Source organism: Rhinolophus ferrumequinum, chromosome 25 (genome assembly GCF_004115265.2).
Source record: "Rhinolophus ferrumequinum isolate MPI-CBG mRhiFer1 chromosome 25, mRhiFer1_v1.p, whole genome shotgun sequence".
NCBI lineage: Eukaryota > Metazoa > Chordata > Mammalia > Chiroptera > Rhinolophidae > Rhinolophus > Rhinolophus ferrumequinum.
Genome location: NC_046308.1, coordinates 14,337,575 through 14,354,271, shown reverse-complemented (window position 1 = coordinate 14,354,271; position 16,697 = coordinate 14,337,575). Strand labels below are relative to the sequence as shown.

At 47.6% G+C, this 16,697-nt stretch overlaps 1 protein-coding gene across 12 annotated transcripts in view; it reads left to right on the top strand.

Annotated features, from left to right (window-relative positions):
- The window catches only part of ACACB (acetyl-CoA carboxylase beta), a 110,389-nt gene that overhangs the window by 23,480 nt on the left and 70,212 nt on the right, over positions 1-16,697 (top strand). For 10 of the 12 annotated variants that reach the window (XM_033097297.1, XM_033097295.1, XM_033097296.1 and 7 more), the window contains 2 exons: positions 12,183-12,315; positions 14,096-14,234. In XM_033097297.1, the coding sequence (XP_032953188.1) occupies positions 12,183-12,315; positions 14,096-14,234 (272 nt within the window). Of the gene's footprint in view, positions 1-1,989; positions 2,266-12,182; positions 12,316-14,095; positions 14,235-16,697 lie in introns of those variants that run through there. The other 2 variants (XM_033097307.1, XM_033097306.1) reach the window with 2 other exon arrangements.

Below are 16,697 nucleotides of genomic sequence, written 5' to 3'. Positions count from 1 at the left end.
CATATTGAAAGGGATTATTTTATTTTTCTTTTAATGAAAGTACATTATATGTGGATGATTTTACAGAAGAGGAAGTGGAGGGAACGTGTTTGCTCAAGGTCACACAGCATGTAGGGACAGGCCCAAGGTCAATCATTGCTCAGGTCTTTCCACCATGCTGCTAGACACGTACATTTTCTTGTGGGATGTGTGTGTATTGTCGTCATTGACCTGGATTTTCCCTCTGCAATACCAACAAATTAAATTTAGCCTCTGATAAATCTGAGGAGAAGGGCTTACAGCACGAGACTGTAAGTGCAGTGAATTTTGAATCGTTTCATTGAAAATCACAAATATTGATTTTGTATAAAGGTGGTATTGTGCATAGGGGTGTATATTATTCTTTCCTCCTCATCTTTTATTCCCTAAAAATGCAGGCGGAGAAAAATCCAAATCATTATCACTGTGATGACACGCAAAGACCAACCATCTAAGTGAAATCCCTTTTTTCAAAGCCCTGGGTTAAGCTAGATGTGTTAGGATGTCTCTAAGACTGCATTAGGAGAGAAGTTACAGTACCCACACAGCGTTCAATGAATGTCAGGGTTTTGTCAATAGAGAATAAAAACCTAAAGCAATGCAAGTAAACTAGTGAGAATTCTCTTCTGCATGATCCTAACTGACTTTGGGTAGGGTAGGACATTTTGAAATATCACCATTTCCTGATTTTAATTGTTTCCTTATTTTGAGGTGGTTACATTTAAATTTGGCTCATTTGGGGGATGAATACTTTTTGGTTTTTGTTTGAAACTTTAAAAAAATCAGCCTAAGTAGTGGGTTTCCTTTTTTTGGAGGGACTGAAGACAAAGCCACAAAGAATCTTCTAGAAACTCTGAAGAACTGAGAATTTTGTTCACCTGTTTTATTTATTTTTAAACCTATTGTTGAAAGGTTATTTAACATTATGGTTAGAGCACAGCTAACCAGTGCCTTCACCACGGCTGCTTATACAACTCCAGGGGGATGTCGCTGTTCTCGTTCTGGTCGTGTAGACGGCGCCCCCTGGAGGTGTAGCGCTGACTATGCCTTTGGAAGGGAATCATTTGCAAACGTTTACATTATTTTTTGTTTGCTATAAATATAGGCTACATTTATTATTACAGTGTTTTGGATCCTTTTTATTTATTATAACTACTTGGAGAAGCATTCATTCATTCTATAATAACTAGAATCAGTTTCCTTGGATTCAAGTCACCAGCTCTGTCACCTTGGGCAATATACGTACATTTCTGGATTGCAGTTCCTTATCTGCATTATGGGCGGGGGGAACCCCATAGTATTGCTGCGAGAATTAAACGAGACAAAGGCATAAAAGAGCACTCCGTAAATGTTAGTCTTCCCAAAAAGAAGCTTCACAGGTTGTCTGTGGTCCTTTTCTGTCTAAGAGGCCTCACTTTAGTAGGGGACCCAGGTCCTTCAAAGTGTGTGCTAGAAGCCCACTGCGGAGAAGCAAGGGGATAGAGCATACATGTCCCTGGAAATAGAGGTGAAAGAATAAGCAAAAACAGAAACTTGGAAGCAAAAAGTTGACTTTACTACGGGGGCTTTTACCAGGCGCCGTGGTGACAGCTGACTCACATTTTAAGTAACTTATTTTCCACCACTTCCCTATTGTGTGTGTATTCAATTGCTTGCGAGTTTTTTGCAGCTGCCAATCTGTAGGGGGAGGCCATCGTAGAACTCTTGTACTGCAGTTGGGAGTCAGGGAGGAAAGGAGGCAAGAGAGGTCTTTTTAAGTCTCCGGCAACCCACGCGGGGCGCTCAAGGTCAGCTGCGGCTCGGCGATTGGCCGGCTCGGGGGGCGGGACCCAGCCCGGGAGATGGCTGGGTCCGGATCCTATCTGGGGACGAGAGGCGGGGCCCGGTCAGGGGGCGGGACCCTCTGCGGAGGAGGGCTCCATTTGGGGGCGGGGCTTGGGCGGGCGCGGGCGCGTCCGCCTCCGACACTTGCGCGCAGGAGGCATTTCGGGATGGAGGAAGCACAGCGCGAAGCTGGGTTCCTGAAGGCTGCTGTACAGCGCGGCCCGAGAGGTGCTCTAGGACAGCGCCTCCGCCTCCCGGTCGTGATCTGGCTGCCCCGCTGGGCCCCGGGACCAGAGTTTGCTTCGGGAGGTTAGGGGGTGTGCATGCCCCGCATCCCAGCTGGAGCCTGGTGGGATTGGTCCGCGGGACGGTCAACATGAGCCCTGCCAAGTGCAAGGTCTGTTTCCCTGATGGCAAAGTAAAGTAAGTAAGGTGGCACTTTTAATGACCGTTATCTTTTACAAACTTATGCAGCGTTCTCCCTACTTCCTGGCCCCCTCGCGAAGTCAAGCTGCGTGTACTCTTAGCACCACCCCTTCTTCCCCGCCTCCTCCCAAAGAAGTGCAGGCTTCAGTTTGTCGGTTGCGGCGACGGAGCCCGCCTTGCAAAAACACTAGCTGGCCTTGGCAGTTGAAGAGGAGGTCGGATTTGGCCGTGATGTTGATAGGAGGAGGGCGCTCTGGAGCACACTTGTAGGTGCGTCAAGGTTGACCGGTCGGCGGGGGCCACGCTTTCCCCCTTTACGCTTTCCTCCTCTTCCTCCCCTTACCCTTGATGAAGGTGATGGTCCTGGAAGGCAGGTCCCCGAAACCTAGTGATTGTTAAGCCCTGGGCGAGTCAACGTGTTTCTGAGCAGGTATCACATTTAAGGTTGTTTTCTGAGCAGGTCAGTGTTGGCATTTCTGTGCTTGAGTGCTTCTTAGCCCCACCTGCTAGATTTCTTTTTTGTCTTCATTTTATGGCTTTTCTTTTTTTAAGTGACTGAAATGATGCTATGTTTGGTTTTGAAAATTCAGAATATTATAGACAAGCGGAAAGGAGGAACCAAAATCACCCATAACTGCTCCACCATAATCTTTATTAAAATTGCTGTATATCCATTCTTACTGTGCAGTTATGTTTTAATTTATGAATAGGAAGCATACAGAACATACTGTATTGTAACTTGCTCTTTCAGTCGACATTAAATATTCTACCACTGGGCTCAGCATACTGTTGCCTGCAGCCTGGTTGTGTTTGGCTTGCAAGAAAAGAATGGTTTTTAACTTTTAGATGGTTAAAAAATTAAGAGAAGAATACTATTTGGTAACATGAAAATTTCATGAAATTTAACTCTCAGTGTCCACAAATAAAGTTTTATTGGAACATAGCCATGCTCATCATTGATGAATTGTCTATGGCTGCTTTCAGTCTTCAAGGGCAGAGGTAAGTAGTGGGACAGAGACTGCTTGGGCCATAAAACCTAAAGTGTTTACTATCTGGTCCTTTACAGAAAACAACTGCCAATCTTTGTTCTACAACATGCTTTATACTGGGTCAGTAGTGTTCCTTTAAGTGGATATATCTTAAAATGTGTAAGCAATCCACGATAAATAGTGGCTATTTGGGCTTTTTCTCCTTTTTTGCTAATAACCAGCACCATGAAGGACAGCTTGGCTGCTAAGTCTCTGCCTCCATTCTTTGCTCTTTTCTCAGGGTATCTTTACCCGGTACATAAGCAGTCCCTGTACACCCCTCATGTATAAGGCCTACATCTGGGAGCAGGAAGGGACACAAAAATGTTTGGGAAACATTACCTCTGCCTTCTAGGAGCTCTTGATCCAGTGAGGGAGCTGGATGTTTTCTCAGTAACACCATCAGGAGCGCTAAGTGCCATTATTCCCATTTTACCGATGAGGAAACAGGCTCTCACTGCTGGTGAGAATATACTGGGATTCACTTTCAGGCTGTCGCCCAAAGGGCTCTCTGTTGGCAGCCAGTTTCTACCGCTTTAAGAGCACAACTCAAAAAGAAGAAGACTTTCCTAATGTTGGACTAAAGTTTTGCTGAAAACTAGTTGCTGCAGCTCGTGAGCATTCTAGGGAGTGAGGACTCTTGGAGCTGGAAGGGCCTTGGTTGTTTAATTCCTCTGATGGGGAATTCAGAAAGGGCAAGAGACATGTTCCAGACATACGGCCAGCCTGCCAGGAGGGAGGCTGACCTTGCAGTTGTTCAGTCCTTTCACAGAGGAGACTAACAGAGTCTTCGGGGGACACTCCTAGAGTCTCTTGGGATGTGTCCGAGCAAAGAGCCTGCAGAGGGGCAGGGTCAGGGTCTTTCTTATGCACTCAGTCATTTATGGAGCACAGAGGTCACATTTCTTCCACGTTTGGAGCCCTGATCTAAATACTCAAATCCTGGAGTATACCCTAAGCAGGCCACGTAGCTCACGAAGGATACAGTTTTTTCTTTTCTGATCTATAAAGCTATTAAGTCTATTTAACATATAAATCATGAATCACCTTTAATCGTACACTTTAATCCAAAAGAATATCTTTCGCAAACCACTTTAATCCAAAAGAATAAACTTGAGAGAAATTGGAATTGTCCCTGCAAGTCAGGCCATGTGGTTACCGTATTTATAATGTGAAGATGCTTTAGTGGGTCACTGCATGGCTCCTCCCTTAGCTTAGAGTTGCTAAAAAGTTAGACAGCCCTCCTCTGCCACTGAGTTGTGTGACCTTGAGCATATGCCATCAACTCTTTGAACCTGTTTCCTCATCTGTCAATGGGGCTAACCCTAACAGAGCTTTACAGGGTTATTGAGACTGTCCAGAGCTGGAGCCCAGCACTGTGCCTGATGCCCGGCCCTCGGGAGGTGCTGGCCTTGAGCGCTAGCCCAGGTTGGCACAAACGTTGGCACAACTGGTAGCAGTAACGGCAGAATTCTGTTGTGAAAGAGGTCTGTGGAGTCCAGAGGCATTGAGATCCTGTCCTGAAGGCTGGATCATGTATGAAGGAGCCAGAACTAAATGCTGACCGGCGTCCCTCGGTGTGTCCACAGGGCCAGAGTTCAGGGAATGGAGCAGTGCATGTGGGTCAGAGTGATTGGAGATGGACTTCTTGAAAGAGACTTGCGTTGAATGGGATGAAATAAAGTTGGGGAAGGGAAGGCGGAAGAATCTAGTCTTCAGTGAGTCCCATGATGCTCCATTATGAGTGATGTCACTGCCATGGGAATTCTCAGGCTCAGCCAGGCAAAGGGGGCCATCCAGCTAGTCAGCAGGCCTGGTCAGCAGGCCTGGTCAGTCACCCACCCAAGGCCATTTATCTATGTTGAAATGCTGGTTGTGGATCTATCTCTGGTTTTCATCTCTGCCTAGTGTTAGAATTTCCTGAGGGGACTTTTTTTTTTTTAATTGGGGAATATTGGGGTACAGTGTGTTTCTCCAGGGCCCATCAGCTCCAAGTCGCTGTCCTTCCGTCTAGTTGTGGAGGGCACAGCTCAGCTCCAAGTCCAGTCGCCGTTTTCAATCTTAGTTGCAGGGGGCACAGCTCACAGTGGGAATTCCCATGCGGGAATTGAACCAGCCACCTTGTTAAGAGTTCACGCTCTAACCAACTGAGCCATCCAGCTGCTACTGCTGGGGGGGCTTTTGAAAAATGTAGATGCCTGGGTGCCCCCCAAACCCTCACTCCCAAGCATGATGATTGATTAATCTACGTGGCGCCCAGGCATCAGTATGTTTTTAAAGCTGCTCATGTGATGGAGTGTACAGTCAGGGTTGAAAACCGCTGTCTAACTCGAAATTGGCAAACCTGTTTTCCTAAAGGGCCAGACAGTAAATATTTTCAGCTTTGTGGCCATATGGTTTCTGTTACAATTACTCAGTTCTGCTGTTTACTATACCGGCAGTCATAGATAATATGTAATCGAATGGGCCTGACTGTATTCCAGTCACAGTTTATGGATACCAGACCCCTGGCCTAGCCAAAGTGGCCACCCTAGGAGGTGCTGAGAGGACAGGTGGCCCGAGATATTTCCATAGGTCCATTTATCTGGGAGCCCAAAGATGAGTTTAAAGTTACGAGCCTGTATAGGGCTGTACAGTGTCCTTGGTTGCTTAGTTGTGTGGTGATAGGCCTTCACTTCTGTTAGCTGATCACCTCTGCAGTTACCCCCACATTGTACAAAAAAAAAAGGGAAGGAGGGGACTTACGTGCTGGTTAATGCCAGGACCCTGGCCTGATGACACCATCCTGGGGCCCTTACAATGGTTCCCCTGCAGAGACACACCTCCGCTATACGAGTATGTAGGCCAGGCCCAGTGCTGAACCCTGGATGCGCGCTCCATGAAGCAGATCCTACTGATACTATGACATATTTTCATCCTGTGAGGGAACCGAGATACCAAGTACTGAAGCAACTTTCCCAAGATGACAGAGGTCCTAAGTAGTAGAGTCCAGACTCAAAGCCTGAGCGATGGCTCTGGTCGGCCAGGGTTTTTCTCAGCTGAGGACTGTTGACATTTGGGGCCCTGTAATTCTTTGTGGTGGAGCCTGCCTTGGAAGCTTTGCAGGATGTTGAGTGACATCCCTGGCCTCTACCCACTAGATGCCAGTAGCATCCCCCCAAGTTGTGACAACCAACTGTGCACACATGGCTATGTGTCCCCAGGGAGCACAGTGACACACCCCCCCCCCCCCCCCAGTTGAGAACCCTGCATTACACACATTGCCTCTCAAATGCAAGTGCTTAGTTTCTAAAGTCCAGACAATAGGTACTTCCATTTATCTCCGTAAGCTTTCTGCCTCAAAATTAGATTCTGGGGGTCAGATAGAGTCACATTGGAAGCCCAGCTCTGTTGCCTGCCAGTTGTGTGATTTGAGGTCAGTGGGCTTCTCTGAGTCTCAGTTTCCTCATTGTGAGCAGGAGATGATGGCCTCCCCTGCACAGGGCTGTGGAGATTCAGCGAGACGCCCCCAGTGCTCCATCCATAGTGACCCTGGAGAATGTTATTTCCTCCCTCCTAATGTAGTTCTGCCTGGTCTCGTGCTTCAGCAGCTGACTGTGTTTGGTGTTTGGCTGACAGCTCTGTTGTGTAGTTGATTGTACCTGAAGCCATTTCCAAAGTCACCAGGGAATATTTCAGTCTCCACACTTCACACTTACTTTGGAACAAATGCCGGCTGAAGGTCAGCCCTTCAGAGCCAATGTTGGTCGGCCTCCAATTTTGTCAAAAACAAATAAAAATAGCCACCAGCTTGGAGACGGGGCCTTAAACAAGCCGCTCCGGCAGCATTGTGTGTGTTCACCTGCCTACTGTGCTGTGATGGGTTTGTGACCCACCTCATGGGCTCTGTCACCAGGTTGGAAATCAAAATGGCGGCCGTGAATGGTTTTCCCCAGGCCACACAATGGTGTCTTTCTAATGGTTGAGGTTTTCTTTGTTGCACTTTAGATCACATTGCTCATTGTGATGTTTGTGTGTATGGAAATGGGATGTCTCAGACTTTCTGAAGCCAAGGGATCAAGCCAGCCAGCCAGGGAAGGCCGTGGACAGAGTAGGGAGAGTGAATGGCTGGGGAGCTGGCCTGGGGAGAGGGGTGGCCTGATGCCTTTCCTGGTGAGGTTGGGAGAGCTGCCTTTGATCCTCTTGACCTCATTGCACTGATATAATAATCTAGGGTGTACTGTGTGTCAGGTGCCATGTTTTACTTTTTATGTATTAATGTATTGAAATCTCACAACTCAATGAGGTGTGTGTTATTACCCTCATTTTAAAGACAAGGAAACCGAATGCCGTACTCAATGGATACTGGGACTGCCATGGCTGTCAGCATCCCTATTACAAAATTAATAGCTTTTTTCTTGTTGTAAATAATACATCCTTGCAGAACATTGAACAAATATAGGCAAAAAAAAAAAAAAGAAAAGAAAAGAAAAACGACCCGTAATTCAGACACCCTGTGATAACTACCATTAACATTTTGGTGTTTATTTCCCTTGATCAGGGGTCTGCAAATTATGGCCCTTAGGCCAAATCGGCCTGTTTTTGTAAAGAAGTAAAGTTCTTAAAAATGAACTGAGCTACTTCCTGGTTAATGAAATATAATTAGGCTAAAAGCGCTCTTCACATTTGCGAGATAATACTGACCTTCCAAAGTACTTTTTCTAAGTCTTATTTCATGGCAGGAGTTTAATCCTAGGAGGTTTTAGAAGAAAAGCTGCTTGCAATTTTTGGGAGGCAGTCAGGGTGTCTCGAGGGCCGGAAATCATTTGTTTATTTATTTGTTCATTCATTGAGGCACCATGCATAATAAGCCCAGTAGAAAGGAGAAGGTCTTAATTGAAAATACATATCTTGTTGTGGCATATAAACGTGATGGGTTTCTGTCATTCATTTCTCTTTCTGTTCCCCTAGCCTAGGAGTCTGTTTCTTCATCTCTGACAGGCAGAGCCTTTCCTTTGATGGTTCACAGTGGGGGTCGGGCAGACTGCAGGTTTGTCAAAGACATTTTCCCACGGGAAAGTACACTGAACGCAGAGACTTTATGTAGCAGAAGACGCCCACACCCAACATTTCCTGGTGTGATGGAAAGAGCCCCAGGCCTGCTGACTAGCTGGGTGACCCCATTTGCCTGACTGAGCCTCAGTGTGTGCATCTGTAAAATGGAATTTCTCTTCCCTGACTGCTTATTTGCTTCCATCCTTGCTGTTCCCTGCTCAGATACTAGACGGCGTCATGCTGGCGGTGTTCCTTATGATCAGTTTTTAACCCAACGTTTTGGCCCCCTGAACCCACTCAACCCTGGCCTCCCAAGATGCCTGATGATACAGTCCCCGGATACACCTTTGGGTGGTTAACGTCTAAAATAATTCCTGGCAGGCGGCTTCCAGCTTGAATACTGCGTCGCAGATTTAAGAGAGTGAATTGAATGTACCTGCCTGGTTCTGCTCCTGTCAAAATCGCACCAAATGACAGCAAAGAGATTTAAAAAGAGAAAGAGAGCCCATGGCAGAGCCCATGAAGGAACAGAAGGGGAGATTAGCAACATTTTGGAAACTGGAAAGCAGGTGAACAAGTGGTACCTGGTTTAGTAGAACCAAGAGGGCTGAGTGGTAAAGGGGCAGAGAGAAAAGCTGAAAACCTACTGGATGCAGATAGGCGCAGGAACTGGCAGTATTAGTGTGTCTGCAACTGGGGGGGAAGGGAGCAAAAAAATGGGGAGGATTAGGTGAAAGACTCCCAGAGCCCCTCGCTTGCTCTGTGTGGTTGGGGGCTACCCATTTCCACCCCAACAGAAGCCAGGAGGATTGTCCTCTGGAGAAGGAAAGGCGGAGGGTCTTGGGACTGAGGACTGATGGGTACAGTGGGGAGTGTGGGGCTTCTGTTCCTAACAGAAGGGCAGGGATCTTTGTAGGTGCTGAATCTTGAAACCTGCCCTGCTCCCCCAGACCTGTCCCAATAGTTGCCCCTTCTTCCCCACCCAGCCTCCTGGCCAACCTTTCCTCCAGGCAGAAGACCCGGAGGCTTCTCCCGGAGGAATTGGACCAGTGAGGGAGGAAGACTCTAGTGACACTTGGGGTTCTCCAAAGCACAGCCCTCCCAGGTCACCCTGTGTTGAGCTCAGGGTCCACTGGCTTTATCACATTCTCAGTACTTCTCATGAGCCCCTTAGTTCCTGCTTTTGGTCATGAGGAAGTAACCGAGGCTTACCAAACGTGTGGGTACAGTTTCTAATATGGAAGGCAGGCCCCAAATGAAGGAGACTTGGAAGAAACAGAAATCATTTAGGAGACGAGCACTTGAAAAAGCTATAATTGGGCCGGCCCGGTGGCTCAGGCGGTTAGAGCTCCATGCTCCTAACTCTGAAGGCTGCCGGTTCGATTCCCACATGGGCCAGTGGGCTCTCAACCACAAGGTTGTCCGTTCAACTCCTTGAGTCCCGCAAGGGATGGTGGGCAGCGCCCCCTGCAACTAAGATTGAACACGGCGCCTTGAGCTGAGCTGCCACTGAGCTCCCAGATGGCTCAGTTGGTTGGAGCGCGTCCTCTCAACCACAAGGTTGCCTTTTCGACTCCCGCAAGGGATGGTGGGCTGTGCCCCCTGCTACTAGTAACGGCAACTGGACCTGGAGCTGAGCTGCGCCCTCCACAACTAAGACTGAAAGGACAACAACTTGAAGCTGAACGGCACCCTCCACAACTAAGATTGAAAGGACAACAACTTGACTTGGAAAAAAGTACTGGAAGTACACACTGTTCCCCAATAAAGTCCTGTTCCCCTTCCCCAATAAAATCTTTAAAAAAAAAAAAAAGCTATCAATACTCTCCTCTAGGTTGGCAAGGATTTACACACATAGGAACAGGTTGCATCAAAAGGAACATTTGCAGACCAAAAACAGGCACGTAGATGTTAAAAGCATGATAACAGAGGAGAAAAACCCCACTTAATGAAGTTAGAAGAGAAGGCTAAAGGAATCACCCAGAAGGTAAAAGGGATAGAAAATGAGAGAGGGGAAAAATACATAAACTGGTGGGCCAGCCCATGAATTTCAACATCCAAATAATAGGACTTCTGGGAAGAATAGGAAAAAGAAGGAAGCAGGGAAATCACCAAGGAAACACTTGAAGACAAATTCCCCGATGTGAGTTTTCACATTGAAGGACCCCAGCAGATCCCCAGCGTCACTGATGGAAACAGACACAGATCTGAGCATATCCATGTTAAATTGTGAATACAGCACACAGAGAAGATTTTGTAAGTTTCTGGATGTGAAAAAACCGATCACACACAAAGGATCAAGGGTCAGAATGGCTGTGGTTCTAGCATCGTTGGAATCCACAACACAATGGCACCAGGTTTCCAAAACCCGGAAGGAGAAGGTTTTCCCTCCTAGAATACCATACACAGCCAAATGATAGGGTTAAATGTGAGGGCAGAAGGACAGTTCTAGAAGATGCATGGCCGTAAAACATTTACCCACCCCCTCCCGAATACCTTTTCTTAGAAAGCCACTGAAGGATGTGTTCTACTGAAACAAAAGAGTCAATCAAAGAAGAGCAACACATGGGAGACAGGAAACAGAGTTCCAACACAGACTCAAAGGGAAACTCGAGGGTGACAGTGATAAGGGAGCCCCGTGCAGCTAGGAGCAGGACAGGCAAGTCGAAGACATCATCGTCATGTGCCCTGCCTTTGTACCATCCTTTGAACTGGTTACAACTACTGGCGGATATGCCCTAGCAAAACAATGGAGTCCTCCCAAAAAGAGGGAGCCGTTTGATCCCCCAAATTAGGGATCAAGCCCCAAGGAAAGGCAAAGGGAACTTAAGGATGTCAGGCGAAGGGATGTCCCAGAATCACAGTTGTGTAAGGGGTCTGGAGAACAGCTAGTCCAAATGAAAGGAGAGGAGAGGCTTCCGGGAGGGATGTCACCAATGGAAAAAAATAATGGAGATGATGGCTTATCTTATGTGTCCCAGGAGGCTATGAGAAGGAATGAGACGAATTAGCAACACATGCAAAGGAAAACCAAGTCAACGAAACATCGTTAACTCCAGGAAAGAAAAACAGAAAGAAAGAAAGGAAAATCTGGTCTCACCCAGCGCTCACCTGTGAATAATGATCCTAGACTCAAAATACTGAAGAGTGAGTCCAGCAAATTACAATGTACCCCTATCGAGAGGTTGGGAGAAGGGAAGTGGATGGGATGGCCGAGAACGAGCATTCCTTCCTCATCCCTCAAGGTAGGACGTTCCACAGATGGTGTCTCAAATGGATGACTCACAAGATAGTACACACACATTGTTCAGAACCATGGAGATGTGTAAATGCCCCAGAAGTGATTTCCTCTGGTGTCGGGTTCTGGAGGGGGTGGGGCAAAATCCTCTTGGTATTAACATATATTTTGTTTTGGTTTGTTTTTGTTTTTAAAAAATGTTTTGATATATGCATACAGAAAAGTGCATGAAAGTGATCTCTACTGTTTAACGTGTCCAAAGTATTGGAATGTGTGACTTCCTCTGTGGTCATACACTTCCACCTATTATAAGCTTTTTGGTATTATTTGAGTTTCTACATTATGGGCACATAAAGTAAAACTTTAAGATTACAAATCTAAATATACAGCTTGTGGGGAGAGGGTCGGGATTTATCCTGCTTTATTTGTGCGCTAGCCTCTTGAGTCTCCTTGTGAAAGAAATGATTCAAGGTCCCTGGGCAGGGACTGCGAAACAACAGGGGTCTGATGGGCTTCCACTTCTCTGTGGCTTTTATAGGTGCCAGGTGCCCCACTCCCTCCCTGAGCGTCGCAGGCTTCCTGGCTCATGCATGTTTGTGCTGTTCCCCCTGCAGGCCCAGTATGTCAGGACTCCACCTGGTGAAGAGAGGCCGAGAACAGAAGAAGATGGATCTGCACAGAGACTTCACTGTGGCTTCCCCAGCCGAGTTTGTCACACGCTTTGGGGGGGATCGGGTCATTGAGAAGGTACAGTTGGGGTCCTGGTACTCTGGGTGGGGCCAGATGGGGTGGGAGAATCAGCTGCAGGCTGGGTCCTCACGCTGCAGAGAGGGGGTGAGGGCCATCCCTCCTCTCTTGCTAAGTGCTGGGCGCTGGACTTCATGAGCTTTTCACCTTGATGACAGCCTGAAGCAGCAGGTGTATGACCCCATTTCACAGAGGAGGAGACTGAGGCCTCTGAGCAAGATCAGGAAGCTCCCCGAAGGACCCTGAAGTACTTTAGTGCAAGGGGTTACTTCCTTGGTTATTGGGTGGGAAGCATAAAACCCAGCCCTGCCCTGTCAAGGTTTGCAACTCCTTAGAGGAGAGAAGATCCATGTACGAGAATGACAGTAATGAGACAACTAAAACTTTCCATTTTTGAAAGGGGAGAAAGAATGTTGAACCTAAGCCAGGAGTTCTGGGGTCTGTCAGCTGTGGCCCCTTGTGGAATATCACATCTAGGCTCAGTTTCCCCTTCTGTAAAGGAGAGACAGTGACATCCCAAATCTCTAATGAGATTTGGTCTTCAGGGCTGTTGTGAAGGTTCGTCAGCTGTGTAAGTGCCTTAAAATCATGGACTTGCTGTGTGAGCCAAAGCTTTGAAGCCAGCTGCCTAACCAAGCCTGTGGTTGGCCAATCTGAGCTCCTTATGTAGAGCTGAAGCCCAGAGAGGGAAGGGAATTGCCTAATGCCACACAGCAAGTCCATGATACAAACAAGGAATGAAACGAGGACCCCTTCTGTTGCTCTCTATTGCTGAGGACAGTCAGCATCACTGCCTTTCCTCTTGACTAAATCCGGGACCTTTAACCTTCAGGATGCAGAGGCAGCCATGGTGGGCCATTCAGAGCACAGGGCAGACTCAAGTCTTACCAGCTGTGCCACCTTGGGCAAGTGCCTTAACTCCTTGAGTTTTAATGTCTTTAAACCCAAGTAGGGATAATACTAAAACTTCTTTTGAAACAAAGGGCTGTTATGAGGATGACATGAAATATGCTGGTGAAATACATTGTATCGTAGCTTGGTATATACTAAACACTCAAAAAATGTTAAGTGATCATGATGGTGCCATTCCTTTATCTATTCCATGATAAAGGAATTGAAAATCATTCATTTATCCATCCATCCATTCATCCATGTGTCCATCATCCATCTATCCATCCGTCCATCTGTCTGTCCGTCCATCCGTCTGTCCATCTATCCATCCATGCACCCACCCACCCCGCTCATCCACTTATCCATCCATCTGTCCATCTGTCCATCCATCCGTCCATCTATCCATCCATGCACCCACCCACCCCGCTCATCCACTTATCCATCTATCCATCCGTCTGTCCGTCTGTCCATCCATCCGTCCGTCCATCTGTCCATCCATGCATCTGTCCGTCCGTTCGTCCATCCATCCGTACATCCACCCACCTAACCACTCATTCATTTGTCCATTCATCCGTCCATCCGTCTGTCCATCATCCGTCCATCCATCCGTCTATCCATCTATCCATCCACCCAACCACCCGCTCATTCACTTATCCATCCATCCGTCTGTCCATCCATTCGTCCATCTGTCCATCCATGCATCCATGCAGCTGGAAGACTTTGAGCACCTGCTCTGTGCTGGGCTGTGTGCTATAGAAGTACAAAGAAGAAGGACATAGTCCAGGTACCGCAGGAGGCTCCCCAGCCGTGAGATGGACTCTGGGTGGTATGCAGCCTCCAGCACAGGTAGATGATCAGCTCTGGTCCCTTCCTCCTTTTTCCCGTCCAGGTGCTCATTGCCAACAATGGCATTGCCGCTGTGAAGTGCATGCGCTCCATCCGCAGGTGGGCCTACGAGATGTTCCGAAATGAGCGGGCCATCCGGTTTGTAGTCATGGTGACCCCGGAGGACCTCAAGGCCAATGCAGGTATGTGGGCCTTCACTACCCCTGTGCCCCCAACATGCCCCATCCTTACTTGCTCTCACCGCCTCCACCCCACTTGGGCAAGTCCATTCGGAACCCCAAGCAGAGTCCCAGGGTACCTCTCATGAGCCTGCATTTATTCTTTATTTAATTAAAATATCTGCTAGTAGCAGGAGTGACCCATATGCCTTATAAAAATGCAAATGGTTAACATGCAAAGCGGAAAGCGCATGTTTGAGAAATGTCCATGTTTCTGCAGATGGATGTTTTTTGTTGCATATGTATGTACTGTATTTCAATCATTCATTATCTTCAATCATGAATTATCTATTCACTTATCTCTCTATTAGCCTCCATTCTATACATAAAGTATTGGACGATTTGCTTTTTCTCCTGAACAGTCTCATCCCTTTATAGACCCTTCTACACATAGCAGCCAAACTGATCTTTTAAAAACACCGCTCAGGTCCCGTCATCTCCTCCTTAAATGATTCAGTGGCTTCAGTGCTGTTCCCAGCCCCAGCAGCTTTGGCCCCATCCCCTGAACCTGACCTCCTTGGACACAGGCCTTGGGCTCTGCCCTGCATGGATGCAACCTCCTTTTAACTCACAACAAACAGTGAGGACAGGTTTCATTGTTAACCCCATTTTACAGGTGAGATAGTTGAGGCACAAGGACATAAATCACTTGCCCAGGGTCATACAAATGGCATGTGACTATTATCTTAAAAATAAAAAGGCCTTTCAAGGCGAGAGTCAAAAAGCATTTGTTTGAGATCAATGAGAATAGCTATTCCAGACGCACTGATTCAGGCAGAAGCCCAAATAATGTTCTGATTAGGAGACAAACGCAATGGGAAGGGAAAGGGAACAATTACATCAATAGAAGTAAAGCATTTCTTTTTTTTTTCCCAAAGATTTTATTGGGAAAGGGGAACAGGACTTTATTGGGGAACAGCGTGTACTTCCAGGACTTTTTTCCAAGTCAAGTTGTTGTCCTTTCAGTCTTAGTTGTGGAGGGCACAGCTCAGCTCCAGGTCCAATTGCCGCTGCTAGTTGCAGGGGGCGCAGCCCACCATCCCTTGCGGGAGTCGAACCGGCAACCTTGAGGTTGAGAGCACGTGCTCCAACCAACTGAGCCATCCGGGAGCTCAGCGGTAGCTCAGCTCAAGGTGCCGTGTTCAATCTTAGTTGCAGGGGGTGCTGCCCACCATCCCTTGCGGGACTCGAGGAATTGAACTGGCAACCTTGTGGTTGAGAGCCCACTGGCCCATATAGGAATCGAACCGGCAGCCTTCAGCATTAGGAGCACGGAGCTCCAACTGGGAAGGCATTTCTATTGGTGCAGATAACAACATAGTGATGTTAATTCTAAACAGCTGTTATTAATTTTCAGTCCAGTAGTCAAAATAACAGCTTTCTTGTTATCTTCGCAAACAGTTTTTTTGGGACAAAATGTTGTCTTAGGCAGGGTCCAAAAGTTATTTTGCCCTGTGTTAACATTCTATAAGATGTGCAAGGCAGTTCTTCTGGCATGGCAGCTCTGGCTCCCTTTTAAAGTGGCTCCATTTATTATTGTTTTTTTGACATGACACAGGCAGGATTGGAACCCAGGGCTGTCTGAGAGTCCACCACTTTATCCTATGGAGTTTCCCATCATGCTCAGACCAAAATTTCAGATCCTCACTCAGGCCAGTTAAGGCCCCACACGGGTAGGCGCTGCTGGCCTCCTGGCCCGATTCATGGCTTTTGCCCTCCATCCCTGGGTCCCAGCCACGCTGGCCTCGTTGGTTCCCTGGCTGGCTGTCCTATTTCCTGTTTCAGAGTCTTGGGATGTGCTGGACCTTCTGCTGACAGTGCTTTTCCCTGAAGCTCTTCGCATAGCAGGCCTGCACCCGTCCATGCCCCAACATTCAGTTCTTAGCGTCCTCCTGTGTGTCTGTCTCAGGGAGCTCCGACACTGACCACAGTCTGTAGTTATCATGTTCGTTTTCTTGTTTATCTTCTCCAACATGAGAGTAAAACTCTGGGAGGAGAGGGTACTTATCTGACTTCTCACTTTATAATCCCTGGGACCTCCCCAGTGTTTTTGTGTGTGTGTGTGTGTGTGTGTTGTTGTTGTTGTTTTTAATTGTTATTATTATTCATCAACATGCATTTATTGGGCTCTTTGCCAGCGCCAGGCCACATACTGGCACTGGCGGGCGACCGCGGTGCCCAGGCTTGAAGGAATGCAGGGGATGAGCCAGCCCCTGGGTGGGTCACGGGGGAGGCCCAGGTGGGCGTGTTTATTGGCAGATCAGGGCTGTTTTCACAGATGTGGACAGTTAGGCTTGGGGGAGTAGAAGGATATCCCCTCAGCCACGTGGCTGCACTGCGTGTTCTTGGCCCTTACAGAAGTGCAGGCTGAGCAGCTAAGGGAGTGACAGTGGGGATGTGTGGGCTGCGGGGGTGGGCTCGCGGTGC